Consider the following 17426-nt stretch of genomic DNA (forward strand, 5'->3'; position numbering starts at 1 on the left):
CACAAACATGCTCACAATAGCATCTTCTAAACAATCTAATGTCTGCAATGATAGAAAGTGACCAATTTTTTCACCAAGCTCTCCATTCGAGAGGGACCCACCCTCAACCTCACTCTGACACCAGCTGCAGAGCAATCTGGCTGAGAAGTCCAGCCAAAAAGGAGAGGGAGGACACTGCACGCCCAAAACAATAGGGGAGGGAACTCTGGAGATGTGGGACAGATGCTACCTAACCCCACCCCCTTCTTTATTAGTTAGACTGAGGGTAGTCTGGCTAGACCATAGAAAGAGCTGGAATAACGCTCTTCAATGTCCAAAACTCGTACTCCTGGGCTCCCAAAGAATGTTCAATTTTGACAGAACAGTTTTTGCACAAGTAATATTATTGTGAGACATGGAAGATGAGCCTGCAAGTCGCAAGCAAACGCTGCACCTGCGAATAATAAAAGGTATTGCTGACTCAGCACACTCCAGCATGGCTGATCCAAGTTTCCCTTGCTGAATCCCACAGTGTTCTGTAGGACAACCATTTACTACTGACACACAGATGGAGAAAAAACTTGGTATTCAGGTTACTCAGGGTTTCCTGTGCTTTATCATCCATAGGGACTATAAAAGAGAACATGTATGCAACAGGCCTACTATTAAAGATTAAAAACGTACAAAGACATTCTATACTCTACAACTCTGATCCCACTCTCCCTTCCCTCTTTTTGTATGACAAAATATGTTAAAAAGGTACTCACCTCATCGTAGCCACTTTCCACCTTGGGGTTGCTGGCTGTTCTCCTGAGGCTACTCCCCAGGCTTGTGCAATGCGTGGCGTCCGACTTGGATCGCTGATATGTCCGCTTGGAAGGCGAGAGGTAGGCATCGGCAGGGGATGATTTGGCTGTCGGGGGCCGGGGGCGGCTCCACGGTGTGCCGCTGGTGGTGTCGAATGTGGGCAACGTCCCGCAGCCCAGGGCTGGCGTCCGCAGCACCGGCGGGACCCACACCTTTAGAAGCTGAGTGGGGCTTTAGCTCGTCTGAGAGGATTAGCTTGCGCAGCTTGGTGCCGTGCGAGTGGCGCTGGGTAGAGATGTGCATGTCGGAGGAGTAGGCGCCGAGCAGCCATGCCGTCTGCAGGGAGAAGGCAATGCTCTGGCGGCAGCGGTGCACCACGTAGGGCCGGATGGCGTCGCCCATATCCTCGTCCATATAGGAGATGCAAAAAAGTTTGGTTAAAATTAGAGCTAAAGTTAAAGATGACTATATGGGAGTAAGAGAAGAAGAGTCCCATTTAAAGGTCCAATGCAGCTGTTTTATCTCAATTTAAAATAGTTTCTGGGTAACAATTAAGTACCTTACTGTGATTTATTTTAAATTAAAATGGTCAAAAAGAAACTAATAGCTTCTTAGCAAAGAGACATTTCTCAAGCAAGAATTTTGATAGGACTGTCTGGGAGTGGTGTGAGTGGGGAGGGGGGAAAACTAGCTGTTATTGACAGCGGTTTGGAGGTGTGATGTCACCAGGCAGGCCAACATTTCGTCTCACCACCATAGAATGACATTTCAGGCGTCTTTTAAAATGGCTCTTACACTAAAAACGGCATTGTAATCTTTCAGAATTTCACTGTTATTCCAACCTCAGTGTGGAATATATATAAAACACAGGAAAATCATGTTGACTACACTAAGGTTTTTAAGCAAACCTGGGACTTGAACCAACTATGAGAAGTCGGCATTTGATTTACAGTACTTACGAACAAAGGTCAGTTCAGGCGGTTACTGCAGTTTTGCGAAGGTCGGATATACAGGCCCTTTTGAAGTAGCTTCAGGGGGAGGGAATTTCAGCAACACACTACAGTACTAGACCACACCTTGAAGTCTTAATCGTCGCCACTTCTTGCTTTGTATTTAATTTGTCATGTCAGTAAAGGAAAATCTAAACAAACTCATGGTGTCCAATGACTAATTTGTCTGGTGAATGTCATTCATTATTTCACAATTGACTCATTCAACCAATATGTAATGATACTGTACACAGCTGGTTTTATATCTGTTGTTTTTTCCTGCCAAGCTCCATTTTCTAATTATTGTGGAAACGTTTTTGAATGTTCTTAAAGGGTTACAGTGGAACCGGACACTAAAATGGAAGTTACTCACGCATACAAACACACAGATTTATTTTCCACTTGTTGCAGGACCATTGCAGTTTTTCCAAAACCAATCATAGGTTTTTTCTTCCCTTGCAGCCTCTTCTCTTCTGGCTGCCTTTGTGTTCTTTGGTTTCCACCTTTCTCATATCTTCCTTTGTCTTGAGGTCCTCCTGTTTCTTCTAGTCAGCTTTAATCCGTTTCTGTGTAAGTTTGTCCCACTCGTTCTCACTCTTAAAAGCAGCCAGATACTTGTTTCTGACTACCTTGACCCATTTCTCCCTTTATGAAATCCTTCTGGGCTTTCTTAAACTTCATATCTTTGTGATGCCTCTTTGTCCCAACTTCTTGTTCTTCTCCTACTTCTGTCTCTCATTTTCCATCTTTTTCTGCTCCATCTTTGATGGCTCTTTCCATGACAGACCAGGGGAAAGCTATTATCCTATTGATGTCACTTGTTAAATCCACTTCAAATCAGCGTAGATGAAGGGGAGGAGAGGTTAAAGCCTGGAGACATGGATTGTGTATGTGTGCCATTCAGAGGGTCAATGGGCAAGACAAAATATTTAAGTGCCTTTGAACGGGGTATGGTACACTGATACGTTCTCATACTTACAGCTATACATACTCACACTTTCATACTCACATTCACACACGAACCCCACCTTCAACAGATCTGATCACATACAAGGCCCCTGGATAGGCAATCGAGTAGGCTACTTCCTTACATCAAACTAGATGTAGCTCCGGCGCTGATGTGCTCTGGCATTTGCAGGACAGAGCGTACTCACCAATTCTTTCCCTCTCACTGTTTATTCTCTTCCCCTTGCGCCTTATCGCTCTATATTTGTATCTGTTTATGCAACCTATCTTCCTTGGCCATGCATGTATGTGATAGAGACAGAGATACCAGAGGTGTGGACTCGAGTCATGTGACTTGGACTCGAGTCAGACTCGAGTCATGAATTTGATGACTTCAGACTCGATTCGACAAAATGTACAAAGACTTGCAACTCGACTTGGACTTTAACATCAATGACTCGTGACTTCACTTGGACTTGCGCCTTATGACTCGAGAAGACTTGCTACTTCCCATGAAAACTGGGGGGAAAAAAATTTCACACGGCCGCGCCGCTCTCCGTTTATCTGCATCTGTGAAAAAAATGTGCACCATCCACCTGTATGCATACAGAGAGCGCGCTGCCTGCCACGTTATCCAATCACTGTAGTCCCACGTTGTTTTGATTCGACAGCATCTAAGCAGGCACATTGCAAGACAACCAATGAAGCACATCAAGCAACAACGCGCCAGTTGTCAAAATGATACCGAAGATAGTTTGGTTTGGCTATAAAAATTACGAGGTAGTCGACAAAAAACGAGTTGCAATCTGCAAAACATGCGGATCGAAGATTACAGACGGAGCTGCCACAACGTCCAACTTTGTTCGACACCTGAAGTTGCACAAAGAAAGGTAAGTTTTGAACGAATGCTACGCACCTTATCGGATGTACCGTAACTTACTAGCTAGCTGCTGCATATTTACTGTATCAACGAGACAAACGCACGTCTCCCTTGCTGGTTCATGCTTACAAAAATATGGATTTTTGAACTGCTATTATATGGACATTCTAAAACGCTTTCGTGAAAAAACGCTTAACGTTCTTTAATGTACTAAGACAGTGTTATTAAAAGACCAAACTCTGTAAATATCATATTAATAAAGTATACTATGTACAAAACATCAGATGAGCCCAGAATATGAACGCAAACACGTTTAATAACACGTTGCGTTTTCCTCCCATAGAAAACTATTATAAGAAAAGGCTTAACGTGTCTTAATATACTGAGACAGTATTATTAAAAGACCAAACTATAAATATCATATTAATAAAGTATACTAAATGTACAAAACATCAGATGAGGCCAGAATATGAACGCAAACACGTTTAACAACACGTTAAGTGTTTTCCTCCCATAGAAAACCATTATAAGAAAAGGCTTAACATGTCTTATGTAGGCTACTATGTATTCTGGGCTCATCTGATGTTTTGTACATAGTATACTTTATTGATATGATATTTACTTAGTTTGGTCTTTTTAATAACACTGTCTTAGTACATAAGACACGTTAAGCCTTTTCTTATAATGGTTTTCTATGGGAGGAAAACGCAACGTGTTATTAAACGTGTTTGCGTTCATATTCTGGGCTCATCTGATGTTTTGTACATAGTATGCTTTATTAATATGATATTTGCAGAGTTTGGTCTTATAATATTACTGTCTTAGTATATTAACATTAAGCAACGTTAAGCGTTTTTCACGTTAAGCGTTTTAGAATTCAGTTTCAGAGTTGCTGGTGTGCTGCCTCATTGAGGTCGTTTATGTAATTTTGGTTAATCACAACTAAGCAGAACTGTCGCTGAAGACAAAATATCACAATTAAACAATGAATGCACCCCCCTTTCACAACTCTGATGTAGTTGGTGCATCCCTAAACCCATCCAAGTACAACAGGAAACATAGTAAGACGTATACATTGTAAAGAGGAAAATGATAACACAGTCACAGTAGATCCACCATTAGCCTTCCCTTTTCATATCATGCCCAAACAGCAGACAGCGCATGGACAGAGTGCTACCGTAGTCTACAGTAGGTCTGTGAGGCAGCGCACCACTGGGATATATACAGTATATAATAAAATAATAACGATTATAGTAGTAATGTTCAGAGATGCAATAGATTATTATAGTGCAGTTCTTAACTAATGGGAATATTGTTTAGCTTATTTTTGGTTTAATTTGGTTTACTTTAGTTATTTAATTTATTCAATTATTTTGTTTTTCTATACTTTTCATGCCAACTTGCCATGGCCCCCTAGAACCCTCGCGGCACCCAAGGGTCCCCGTCCCCACTTTGAAAACCACTGCTATAAAGCATATGACTTCAGTTTCTTGAGGGAAAGGGCTTTCTTATGAATTTTGAAGCAGTGAAAATATTCTTAATATTGCATACACTGAAACTGAAATGTATTATCGTAAACCGTAGTGTACAATAGGCAATGAATATTAACACAACAACATTGATATGAGTAAAGAGTAGTTTCCAAATACAACATGTGTGGCTGTAAAGGATTTTCTGACATCTGTTTCATATTCTTCTCTGTTACAGGTATGAAGAATACCAGATGAACAAAATCATCGTAGATGAACCACAACAGCCTTCAATCTCACAATTCCTTGACACTCGTGTAGGGCGTTACAGCCTGACCCACCCACAGCAGAAGGCCATCTCCAATGCGATACTGTCTGACTTGATTATTGATTGCAATTTCCCTCTGTCTATTGTGGAAAATAAGAGCTTTCGTCACTTTCTGGCTGTGCTGGACAGCAAGTATACCCCAGTATGTCGCCGAACGCTGACCACAAAAACAGAGAGCCTTGCTGAGGAGAGACGGTCAAAGTTAAAAACTCAATTGAGCAACACTGACCATGTTTCAGTCACTGTGGACATTTGGTCTGATCGAAAGATGAGGGGATTCCTTGGTGTCACTGTGCACTGGATGGAGCGAGATGCAGAGAGGGTACAGCTAAAGACTAATCTCTTGGCCTGCAACCGCTTCAAAGGCTCTCACACAGCAGAGCGAATCTGTGACCAATTTGAGGCAATATGTGATGAATACAACATCAAAGCTAAATTGGACTATATAATTAGTGGACAATGCTGCTAACATGCGCAAGGCATTTACAGTCTGCTTCCCCAGCGAACAGGAGGGAAGATGAAGATGCTGGAGATAATCTTGATGATCCTGAGCTATGGCATGACTTAACCCAAGAAGACCAGCAAACCGTCGATGCTGCTATGGCAAAGAAACAGCGCCTGCAGTGTTTTGCACACACATTGCAGCTGGTTGTGGGAGACGGTTTGAAAGAAACAAAAGCGGCATGTCCTTCTCTCTCCAAGTTATCAAAACTTAGCTCCCTGCTCCACACAAGCACAACGTTTAAAGACATCTTCGATGGTGAATTTGGGGAGCACAGAGGCATCCCTGCTGCAGTGAGCACGAGGTGGAATTCCACACTGCGGCAGGTAAAAGCAGTCCTTCATTGTGATCAGCAAAAGCTCTGCGCAGTTCTTGAGAAGGCCGGGCATAAAGAACTGTCATTCACACCACGAGAGTGGAATCTGCTGAAGGAGTTGGTGGACATCTTAAAACCGTTCGGAGAAGCAACTGATTTGACACAGGGGGAGAAAGTCATTACAATCAGTGCAGTTGTTCCATCCATCTTGTCCCTCAATCACCATCTTGAGAAGCTGAAGCCTCAAGTTCGTTTCCTGAGTGGCCTGGTCAGAGGTCTGCAGGCATCCCTGAAAAAAAGATTTCTTGGGATCTTCATTAATGTAAAAAATGGCCCAGTCTCAAGAAGGGATCACTGCTCCCCTTTTCAGACACAGTCTACCTGAAAGCAGCTGCCTTGGATCCAGCCTTTTGTCTGCTGTGGATTGAGCCCCATGTGCTGGTCAACCGTGACATCAAGGCAGAGGTGGCACAACGAGTTAAAGGTAAATATTATTGACTTGCAATGCAACTTAAATGCAACGTACAATAATTTGATCTTAATCTGATATAGGATCTAATGTGATATTAATCTGACTTTAACAATAATAAAAATTTCAGTCTTGAACAGTATCATCAACATCAGAAATAAGGGCTCTTTTGTTTCTGCTGTTGTGACACGTTTATTTTTATTTTTAGAATTGATCCTGCAAGATGCTGCAGAGACAGAGCAGCCTGTGCCGGTGCCTGCTGAAGAAGAACTAGAGGACATGGAAGGAGAAGGGCTGTTTGCTGCATACCATAAGAGGCAGAAAAGGGATGTTGGGACCCCACCAGCAGTACAGCTAAGTCACTACATTGACATGGCAGAAGGACAGAATGCCCTTTTGTTCTGGGCACTGAACAGTAAGACTCTTCCTTCACTCTTTCAAGTAGCCATCCGAGTCTTGGCAGTGCCTGCTTCTAGTGCTCCAGTGGAGCGAGTTTTCAGCCATGGTGGCATCATTCTGCGTCCCCCATCGTGCACAAATGACTGACAGACTTTTGGCCAATTTGATCTTTTGCAAATGCAATGCAGTATAGGGGCCTCCCTCCACCTGTCCACAGCACGCATGCGCGCACCACACACTCACTCTCTGCTCATCACCTGTCCACACAGCTCTCTCTCTCCTGTGGTAGGAGTTTCACATGGAGTAAGATCTGTTCATTTGCAGTGCAGGTTCCCACACTGTTTTTACTTCCAGAGCTTTGGTGTTTGTCCTTCCCCGTAAACCATTTTCTCTCTCTCTCGCTCTCTCCTCTCTCTCTCTCTCTCTCTCTCTCTCTCTCTCTCTCTCTCTCTCTCTCTCTCTCTGCATTGTTCTAGTGCAATATGCTGTTCAAATACAAGCATTTTTTTTGTGAAAATTAAATGTTATGTTTTTTGCTGTATTTGATTAATGTTATTGTATAAAAGGTTTAAATAAATACAAATCTTACAGACATACATGATTTGTATACATTTTATTTCTGTGGTAAGAGGACTTGAAATGACTCGAAACTAAAATGGTAGGACTTTGGACTCGACTTGAGACTTGATGGCTTTGACTTTTGACTCGACTTGGGACTTGCCTCATCTTTGACTTGACTTGACTCGGGACTCGAGGGCAAAGACTTGAGACTTACTTGTGACTTGCATAACAATGACTTTGTCCCACCTCTGAGAGATACTAATACTTTATGGGAATTAACCCTGTTCTTAGAATCAGCACTGTAGAACATAGCGTGTATAATAAGTATAGTGTTAATTGCAGTGTAGCCTAGGTTGCCTCTGGCTATGAATGTTTCTGTACTTGTATCAGTACATTTTTGGCTAATAACATAGACCTAACAATTATTGTAAATGTGTGTTTACCTTGTGTTATAATAACCTATTTTCAATTTAAATGATAGGACTGACTGAAAAGCTGACTTCCTCCATTATAGGCTCCTGGTTGTAATTATTACATGTGTAAGCCCACAACAGCATTGCTGTTAGATAGCTTCATTTATTTAGTTAGCTATACGAAATTAATAATAGCCTAAAACTTATATTAGCTGTATGGCTAGCTTTATTCAAAATAGCAGAACATACCTGCCAGGCGACAAGTCAGCTCTCCCGCGCTGCCTCTCTTTACGCGAAAATCGTCATGCAGACTTGTGCCCTCATGGAGATTCCGTGCAGTGGATAATTAATACTGAGGTATTAATTTGTGATACTTCACTAGGCTAAAACAAGGTTTACTCGTTCATTCGTGTCGGTCAACCACTGAAAACATAAATGTGTCAAACTTTGTCTGCCTCTTCTTATCCATTTGGTGGAATTTCAACCATGCTCCGTCTTCTCTGCTTCCCACCCCTCCTCGTGCACTTCTCCAATCCTTCCCTCTCAGTCTCACAACAAGAGGATAATGCTAGTGTCTCGTTTCCCCTAGCAACCAGTTGCTATAGGAATATTCCTTAGTAATTCAAAGTGTTGATGATGATGATGAAGAGTCCAGATGTATGACCACGATAGTTAGATTAGGCTAGTTATTCAATCAAACACATTTATTTTACAATTATAGACCCCTAACCTAGGAAGAAATGTGTCTCTTATAAACGTCTGTGTGCAGTTACAGGTAGCATACTCCAAAAACTAGAGAAAATTCGACAAAAAATATATTAAATCCACCTTTTGCAAAGTCCTCGGCATTTTAGCTGTGCACATCTCACATTTCCCAACACCGTTGCAGTAACTAGTCGTTTCTATGCGAAGCGGCTGCGGCCGCTTGTAGAAGTAGCCTTAATGACAGCACTTCCCACAGTGCGACCAAAAGAAAGATCTACACATATGCAAGGGGTATTTATCGCTCAATACAAAAAGTGGATTTAATATTTTTCTGAATATTCTGTTTTTTGGAGTTCCACCTGCAACTGCACACAGATGTTCATAAGAGACAAGTTTCTTCCGAATCGAGAACAAAGAAAGTATCGCCAAGGTTTGTAAAAAAATGTCCTGATTATGGTAAACAGCAGCCTATGCAAGATCTCAGATGAGCTTTAGCTCTGCCACTGAGGTTCGTGTTTACATGGCTATCTAGGAGTAATGTTAGAGGCTTTGATTCAGTTAGTCTACTGGGAGGAGAAGATGTGTCTTTCCCCAGGATACCCTTGCTTGTGGAGATAATGCTAGCAACCGAATGCTTTAATAAAGGATGAAGGTATAGTAGACCCAAGTAGCCTATTGTAAACTGTAACACATCTCACAATTAGAGTAACATGCAATTTTATCATTGGGGACATCACACTTTGTGCTATAGAGTATAGACTGTTGGGTTTAACAACATTTCCAAAACTCCATACCTGATCATAGGCTTTTGTTTTGAAATGTGTATGCCAGTAATGTTAATTTTATCACCAGCACTTTTGGAACCATAGCACCACTGTAGCTATATAATCCAACCACCTTGACTGATGACTGTCAATTCCTGCTGGAAGTTTCTAACTTTCACAGACTAACCAACCTTTTCTAACTTTCACAGACTGACCAAACTTTTTTCACAAACGTTTTTAGAGTAAGATTGTTGGTCATGAAGATGTCCCTTTCCTAAAATAGTGTAGCAAACAAGGGGCGGGGAAGCGAACCCAGGTTACATGCGTGAAAGGCACACACCCTACGCATCGCTCCAACAGACTTAACCCACTTGGTCAGAATTGTAATGTGGCTCACTGTATTAGCGAGGATCACTACACCGTTTCGACCACTTTGACCACCAATATGCAGCCTACAGTTTTTTAGAGAGACAATAGATTTGTGGGAGTCCTTCGTAATTAAAACACTAACCAGCCGTAACATACGCATTCGATTTCTATTGTCTGCCATTTTCTTTTAGCCTCTGATTACTTTTATCTCCTAATGAAGATTTGTGTTGGTGTACTGGTTTTCCTTAACAGCCACCCTCTTTGGATGTATTATTGTTGCCGGCTGTACAGCCAGAGCTTGTGTGCTCGCCCAGGGTTTCAATTTTAGTCTATTTTAGGATTAGGGTTATGTCATGAAACGTGGGCTACTAGGCCTACATTATAAATATGACACAATCAGCATGTAAAAAATCAATCAGTTATCAAAACGCTCAGATATAACCACCAGGGCAGGAGGGCGAAGAGATGAGAAGAGTAGGCTATCTCAGCTGATTTATGCAGGAGATTTAAAATAATAATGTAAAACATATCTGTAGGCTTTTTAGTAACTATTTGAATGATGTTTTAGTCCAATGCATGTTGGTTGAACGCTTTGACACCTTGAACGTGAAAGTGAGTGGTTCAGTGAGTGTCTCCGCCTAGAACATCACAGAGCTGATGAACGCAGCAACGTTCTTTTTCAGAACCATGGCGAGCGCATTGTGACGCTGTCCCTTCTACTCCTACTCAGAGCCATTGATACAGTATTTTCTAAATGGTTATACTCCTACTGTTCTCTAAACAATGGTTTCATAGTTTACAATTGTATAAACTCCCAAATCATGCTCAAAATTCAATTTAATTGATGTCACTGTTGAGTGTTTTTTAATCAGTTTGATAAACATGTTTGTCCCATTGTGACATAGCCAACCATGACTTATGGAAGAATTTGACGTATTAATGGTCCCTATAAAACCCTGTAATTCTAAGAAAGAATTGTCAGATGGTTTTGAACTCAGTCAAAATCACTGCAGTATGTAGAGCGATAATGAGTAGGTCTATGTTCAGTCGTTTGTTGACAGCGACCCCGCTGAGATTCCTCCGCGAGAGGCCGCTTCTGAGTGCAGCTGGCCTGTTGTTTGCGTCCGGTTCGGCAGTCTACTTTTATAGCAAATATTACGGTATCGGTGAGGATGCACTGGCCACCGTGGAGAGCGTGGACCGTGTTGTCACGGTTGAGGAGGGTAAGTTTACATATTTGACAATGTCTAAATAGTAATAGTCCCAAATGCCACCCAATACCCTATTTCTTATTTTGACCAGGACCCATAGTTCTATGGTTAAAAGGCGCTGGTCAAAAGTAGTGCACTAAATAGGGAATAGGGTGTCATTTAGGTAGCAATCATGGTGATGACATTTTTTACAGTGTAGCCCTAGATTAACAACAACAAACAAACTTGCTCCTTTGAAACCAAACCTTTGCTTTAGGTTTAATTGAACATGTTGGTACATTATGCAGACACATAAATACATTTGATGTCATACAATATAAAACACAAGTAAATATATGATCAGCCTAACTACATGGACAGATGTCTGGTGTCTTGTAGCTAGTATTTCTTAAACTTAGAGAAAACAATCCTTTATTGTTTTTCATAAAGATAATGAGCCCACCCTGGACCAGGAGGACCCAGTCCTTGTTCAGGTAAGAATGCTGCAGGCCTATCAATAGCTTGGGTGCCAGTCTTTCTGCTCTCTTGCCAATTCCATCGTGGCAATATGATATTGGCATCACAATCCCATAAGGAGTGGACAGAGAGCTGAAACAGACTGGCACCCAGGCTATAACAATACTGCTTCATTAGCAGGATTGGTTCAATAACAATCTGTCATTCAAACTGTCATTTTACTGACTCATAAATTGATCCTGATTTTCTTCCTTAGTATGTGGTTGAGGAGGTTGGGCACCGGCCCTGTCTGGCTTTAATCCCTTGGTCTGGACCTCTGTGGGTTCCCAGCTCTGTAAGTCCATCCATTCTGATACTCTTTGGTCTTCTCTCTGGTCTTAAAACTGGTTTATGTACTTTAAACATAAACATGACGTTTTCTGAAGAACAATATGGAAATACATTTCTGTAAACATATTCCCTATTTTTTATAACTGCAGCCAACATATTACCTTACCCATGCTGGGAGGATGCTGCTGAGAGAGCTGGCAGTGTTAAACACGCAGGTAACCATGCAGATTATTGGACAAAGCTCATCTGATCTAATAGGCAGGATTACCTTCAGTATCCACTACGGTAGTGAAATACTTTGATGTTCGTTCCCTCATTTTCTCACAGATAGCTAGGAGGATGGTATGGAATGAACTGTCCTCTCAAAATGAACAGGTAGCCATTCATATGCAGGTACCTCAGATGTTTCCTTAACCTTTCAACACAGACCTGTGTAGTGTCTCAGAATCTATCATGCAGTAGCCTCCTCTTGTGATCCTCCCTATAGCAGTCTGTCAGACCTATAGGCTACCTGTCTATCATTCAAACTGACTTTTAATTTGATCCTGTCTTGTTCCTTAGTATGTGGATGAGGAGGTTGGGCAGCGGACCTGTCTGGCTTTAATCCCTTGGTCTGGTCCTCTGTGGGTTCCCAGCTCTGTAAGTCCATCCATTCTGATACTCTTTGGTCTTTAGACTGGTTTATGTAACTTAAACATAAACATGATGCTTTCTGTAGAACAATATGAAAATACATTTCTGTAAACATATTCCCTATTTTTGTAATAGTCTGTAACACTGCAGCCAACTTATTACCTTACCCATGCTGGACGGATGCTGGTGAGAGAGCTGGCAGTGTTAAACACACAGGTAACCATGCAGATTATTGGACAAAGCTCATTTTATCTAATTGGCAGGATTACCTTCAGTATCTACTATGGTAGTGGGATACTTTGATGCCCTTAAAACTGTTCCCTCATTTTCTTACAGATTTGCAAGACTGAGCAGCACATTTTCCATCTCTCGTGCTGGCATGATGGTATTGGATGAACTGTCCTCTCAGCTTGAAGAGGTAGCCATTCATCTGCAGGTACTTCAGACATGTTCTTAACATTTATATCTCAGACCTGTGTATTTCAACTATTATCATTGCAGTGGCCTCCTCTTGCAATCTTCCCTATGCCAATATTTTACTCCTATACAGTACCAGTCTATCATTCAAACTGACTCTTAAATTGATCCTGTCTTGTTCCTTAGTACGTTGATGAGGAGGTTGGGCACCGGTCCTGTCTGGCTTTAATCCCTTGGTCTGGACCCTTGTGTGTTCCTATCTTTGTGAGTCTATCCATTCTGATACTCTCTGGTCTTTAGAGGATATTAAAGATTAACATCAAGTCACTAGTTTTCTATAAAACCACATAATGAAAAAACATATTCCCTTGTCTTCATAGCCTGTCTTCTCCAAGGCCAAACCAGTCTACTACCTCACTCGTGCTGGGAGAATGCTGGTAACAGAGCTTGCAGTGTTAAACACACAGGTAACCAAACACATTATTAACCAAAGCTCATCTGATCTTATAGGGAGAATTTACTTTACCCTGTTCCCTTTTTTTTCACAGACTTCCAAATTGGTTATTGAGGAGCCTACCATTCACCTCACTGAAGCTGGGAGGCTAGTGCTTGACGAACTGTCAGCACCTTCAGATAGCCATTCACAGGTAGTCAATCACATTATTAGACAGTCATAGCTGATTAGTAATAGTACACATTACCATGTCCTCTATCTCCACAATTGTGTGTCTTATTAATCACAGAGCAATCTCTATAATTAGGGGATGTCTTTGTTTTTCAGCCAAATAGGGAAGACTCTGGTTTTCCCTATGAGAAGTTGCAGCTGGTTGGGAACTGGGGTTCGTTTCATTTCCATTACTGGAATATCCATTATGGACGAGTGCAGGTACTTCAGACATATTCTTAACATTTATGAACACACCTGTGTATTTGAACTCCCAATTGTCTCTGGGTTTTCTTTTGTATGTCTGTCCCTAATTGAAACCTAGGGGAAACTTGTCGTACGAACATCATGTGGGCTCTATATCACTGCCAGGGATTAACTCAGAACTGAAATCGCCTGCCAAATGTTATAGACATCTACAGCTAACATATAGAGAGAGGTCTGGAGACTGAAGGAGTTTTTTTCTTTATAGCAAAATGAAGAGGACATGCATCACCTGTGCATTGTGAGGGGAGTGGAGAAGCAGCTGTGGTGGAGCAGAGTCATCCAGGAAAAAATCCTGGACCCATGGGTGAGAGATTCTCAACTGGTCTTTCGTCTCAAATGCACCTGATTTGTGTCAAATGACGCACATGCTATAGGTCTACTTATATTTCCTGGATGAAATGTAATGTTTCTCTGTCTCTTTTAAAGGGTCTCGTCCAGGTGGTCCTCACCAACAAGAAGCTGATTGGTATTAAGGTACAGTCAGGCAATTTTTCACAGAAAAAATGTAAAGTGGCAAATGTCCATTTACCTATTTGAATAAATACATGTTGACAGAAAATGAAATTACACGTTCTAATCTCTTGCCTCATTTTTAGTTCCTTGGTAGAAGGATCCATGGACTCATGTCCGGCCTTGTCAAGAGGAGGTCTGAGTTCACCTATTATGAGGATGCCCAGGTACACTCCGTGTTATGATTTATTTCAGTGTTTGGTTGAGGGGTTTTCAATATGGTGGTTTTCAGTGTTGGGCTGACAGTGTCACATGTTGTGTGTTAAACAGCAGGTGGATATCTCCACCACAGTGGAGGGGTACCAGGAGAGGGGGATGAGATGATGGCATATCAGTTCTCCACCTCTGACATCATCACCACCCCTCATGAGCCGTCCTCTGGCTCCTCTCACCAGTCCCCCAGAATTCTCCGCCTCCCCCTTTCCCTTCCGATTCCCCTCCCAGTCCCCCTCCACCTTACCACTCCACCCAGGACCAGGACCAGACCCCTGACAGCACTCCTCAGGTAAAACTCTTTCTACAGTCAATAATTCTTATTTCATTTGTACTTGTGTGTAAAGGTGTGTGTCATTGTTTTGGTATCGATAGGTTTGTGTTGTCTGTCAAGGGTCAAGTTGTTAGGTCAAGATGAAAGTATTGTTATGATGTCACTGAATGTTTTGTCTGCTTCAGTTGATGTTGCAGGTGAAATGCAGTTTAGTAGAGTTTAAGTTAATGTGATGTCTGTTTTAGGAGTTTGAGGAGGAGTTTGTGGAGGAGCAAAATAATGCTGCAGATGTGCCCCAGTTGCGGTGGGTTCGCTTTCATGTGTTCATCTATAGTAAAAACCTTTGCTTTGAAATAATCTGCCCAATATTGTAGTTATACAGATGTAGGATCTTAATTTGAGACAGTTTGCTACAGCAGGAAAATAATCCTGCAGCAACAGGATACATTTTTCGTTAGGGCAAATCGAGTCTAAAATTTCAAAGTGGAAATTACAAACTTGAAAATTCCAAATACGCTACAAGTTTGCATTTCCTGCCGTGCAGGAAAATTCTCAGCAACAAAAGAGTGATCAAATTAAGATCCTACATTGGTATGGTCTTTCTGAATCCTGCAGTTATAATATAGGCTAACATAAAATGATTTCTTAATTTCATGGCACTGATGTTTTAGCTTCTTAGGTTGAACATTTGTTATTGAACATTTCTATTTACAGGCGTTACTTTGAAAACCAAGGGACAACCAACTTCTCTCTGAGGCTGGCCGCTATCAGACGTGCTATGGAGGTGAGAAAATGTGAATTTAGCACCTTTTGTATTTCACTTCATGAACATTTCTGGACTATTTGTAAATGTACTGTCTTGTTCTCACAGGCTCTGACATCCTCAGACAGTACCTCCCTCAATTACCTCACCCACGCTGGGAGGATGGTGTTGAGTGGACTATCCGAGCTCAACCAGCAGGTAACCAATTACATAATTGTGCAACGTTCATCAGACCAGATATATAGTTCCCACTGGGCACAGATGTCATTTCAACGTCTCGTTTTGATTTACATTTGGTTGAGTTGTCAACTAATGTGAATTCAATGTGAAATCCCCCCAAAAATTAACGTAATTGGATTTAGGTTAAAAGACGAAATTCCCTTACGTTGATGACTTCTTTCAAATCCAATCAGTTTCCCACTTTGATTCAACATCATCACATTGACATTTTTTATTGATACAACATTGATTCAACCAGTTCTTGCACAGTGGGTTACCTTTAGGCAACAGTGATTCATAGGGTTTAGTTGAAAAGTTTCAACGTCATACTAGCCAAACAATCGGAGGCCCTTTGAATTACAGACCTGAATCTTTGAGTTTATGATCTAAGTTTTAAGGAATTTTATGATTGTTTTGTTTTGAGGATGTGAGGCAGTTTCAGCAGGCCTACGACCTACTGGTGAACTTCATTAATGAGCCAGCAAACAGGGAGCGACTAGAGCAGGAGATGGCTCTCGTAGGAGTAGGTCTACATGCAAGCTTGAGCGTTAGCTGCAGGCACCGTCTTCTCATCTAACATCTACTCAATGAGACTTTCTAAAGTGCTTGTCAATGAAGATTATGTAATTATCCTATTTGTTTGACTTCAGATCGACCGCATCAACTTCGCAGATGTTTTTTATGAATTCGTTCTACTAAGCCTTCTAGAAGGAAAGACATCTCTTCCTATATCTGTAAGTGTCCCTAAGAATGGAACATCCTGTTGTTTATCTATGCTATACACACTGTTGTCATATCAGATCTGTAGACACTCACTCATGTCCCCTGTTCCTTCTCCAGGAGCCTGGTAGCTTCCTTTATCTGCTCCTGCAAGTCATAATGAGGATTGACCCTCCTGGAGGAGCCTGGACAGAGGCTGCTGAGAACTTCTACCTCCTCGTTAAGGTACATTTGTCTCTCTCTCTCTCTCTCTCTCTCTCTCTCTCTCTCTCTCTCTCTCTCTCTCAATAATAGTTGATGATGTGTCTGTTGTCAACAGGACCAGATGAAGGCATGGCTACAATCCATCTTCAACCTCAATGAGTCAATCTATGAAAGCCCAGAGAGGCTCTCGGGGGAGGTGATGCGGAATCTAGAAATACAGGTTGAGTTCCTGCTGTCCAGCCTGGATTAAGGTTCCCAAACTGAGCTGAGGGCCCCATCACAAAATAAAGTGTTTTGCATTCAAACATTATCTGTCAATCGTAAACAAATGTTACATCATGTGTAGGGGAGAGTGGGGTAAGTTGAGCCATTTTTTACATTCAGCATTACTCTGTCAAGGGAAATATAGTATTCTTTCAAAAATATACAGTATCTGTCACGACTTCCTCCAAGGCTGCCCCTCTCCTTGTTTGGGCAGGCTTTCGGCGTTTGTCGTCACCGGCCTTCTAGCCACTGCCGCTCCTCATCTCATCATCTCATCATTCCATTTGTTTTGTCTTGTTTATTACACACACCTGGTTCATATCCCCTCATTAGTACCTGTATAAGTGTTCCCTCTGCCCCCTTGTCTTTGTGTGTGATTGTTTATT

At 41.7% G+C, this 17426-nt stretch overlaps 3 protein-coding genes across 7 annotated transcripts; all 3 read left to right on the top strand.

The window, feature by feature from the left end:
• The first annotated feature begins 8605 nt into the window (after window positions 1-8605).
• LOC121563092 lies at window positions 8606-12690 on the top strand. 5 transcript variants are annotated; one of them, XR_006660042.1, is made up of 8 exons: window positions 8606-9192; window positions 9358-9414; window positions 10943-11118; window positions 11536-11579; window positions 11819-11896; window positions 12042-12107; window positions 12220-12285; window positions 12454-12493. XR_006660042.1 is itself a non-coding variant. In XM_045219303.1 (6 exons), the coding sequence occupies exons 1-6, from the start codon at window positions 9138-9140 to the stop codon at window positions 12565-12567; spliced, it is 423 nt and encodes a 140-aa protein (XP_045075238.1). In that variant the 5' UTR covers window positions 8606-9137; the 3' UTR covers window positions 12568-12690. The 5 variants fall into 5 exon arrangements, 3 of the variants coding, with proteins under 3 accessions (XP_045075238.1, XP_045075236.1, XP_045075237.1); XR_006660043.1 differs by lacking the exon at window positions 9358-9414; XM_045219303.1 differs by lacking the exons at window positions 9358-9414; window positions 10943-11118 and having other exon boundaries at window positions 12454-12690.
• Window positions 12691-12892: 202 nt separating this feature from the next.
• LOC121563089 lies at window positions 12893-14707 on the top strand. The gene is made up of 9 exons (XM_045219297.1): window positions 12893-12961; window positions 13129-13206; window positions 13323-13409; window positions 13491-13589; window positions 13724-13828; window positions 14079-14177; window positions 14300-14347; window positions 14470-14550; window positions 14654-14707. The coding sequence occupies exons 1-9, from the start codon at window positions 12905-12907 to the stop codon at window positions 14705-14707; spliced, it is 708 nt and encodes a 235-aa protein (XP_045075232.1). The 5' UTR covers window positions 12893-12904.
• An 89-nt stretch (window positions 14708-14796) lies between these two features.
• LOC123488381 (mitoguardin 1-like) lies at window positions 14797-17192 on the top strand. The gene is made up of 8 exons (XM_045219300.1): window positions 14797-14888; window positions 15116-15174; window positions 15585-15654; window positions 15742-15831; window positions 16277-16375; window positions 16503-16586; window positions 16693-16797; window positions 16892-17192. Exons 3-8 carry the CDS (start codon window positions 15649-15651, stop codon window positions 17024-17026), a joined length of 519 nt encoding a protein of 172 aa, XP_045075235.1. The 5' UTR covers window positions 14797-14888; window positions 15116-15174; window positions 15585-15648; the 3' UTR covers window positions 17027-17192.
• The last annotated feature ends 234 nt before the right edge of the window (window positions 17193-17426 follow it).

This window comes from Coregonus clupeaformis, unplaced genomic scaffold (genome assembly GCF_020615455.1).
Source record: "Coregonus clupeaformis isolate EN_2021a unplaced genomic scaffold, ASM2061545v1 scaf2241, whole genome shotgun sequence".
NCBI lineage: Eukaryota > Metazoa > Chordata > Actinopteri > Salmoniformes > Salmonidae > Coregonus > Coregonus clupeaformis.

Excerpts from the sequence above, each read along its gene's own strand:
- LOC121563092 (XM_045219301.1), top strand. The coding sequence starts at position 10,878 with ATGGTTTTGAACTCAGTCAAAATCACTGCAGTATGTAGAGCGATAATG. Across the intron at positions 11,119-11,535 it reads TGTTGTCACGGTTGAGGAGG|ATAATGAGCCCACCCTGGAC; the intron begins GTAAGTTTACAT and ends TTTTTCATAAAG. Across the intron at positions 12,286-12,453 it reads AGGTAGCCATTCATATGCAG|TATGTGGATGAGGAGGTTGG; the intron begins GTACCTCAGATG and ends CTTGTTCCTTAG.
- LOC121563089 (XM_045219297.1), top strand. The coding sequence starts at position 12,905 with ATGATGGTATTGGATGAACTGTCCTCTCAGCTTGAAGAGGTAGCCATT. Across the intron at positions 13,590-13,723 it reads CTTCAGATAGCCATTCACAG|CCAAATAGGGAAGACTCTGG; the intron begins GTAGTCAATCAC and ends TTTGTTTTTCAG. Across the intron at positions 14,551-14,653 it reads CCTATTATGAGGATGCCCAG|CAGGTGGATATCTCCACCAC; the intron begins GTACACTCCGTG and ends TGTGTTAAACAG.
- LOC123488381 (XM_045219300.1), top strand. Across the intron at positions 15,832-16,276 it reads TATCCGAGCTCAACCAGCAG|GATGTGAGGCAGTTTCAGCA; the intron begins GTAACCAATTAC and ends TTTTGTTTTGAG. Across the intron at positions 16,798-16,891 it reads ACTTCTACCTCCTCGTTAAG|GACCAGATGAAGGCATGGCT; the intron begins GTACATTTGTCT and ends TGTTGTCAACAG.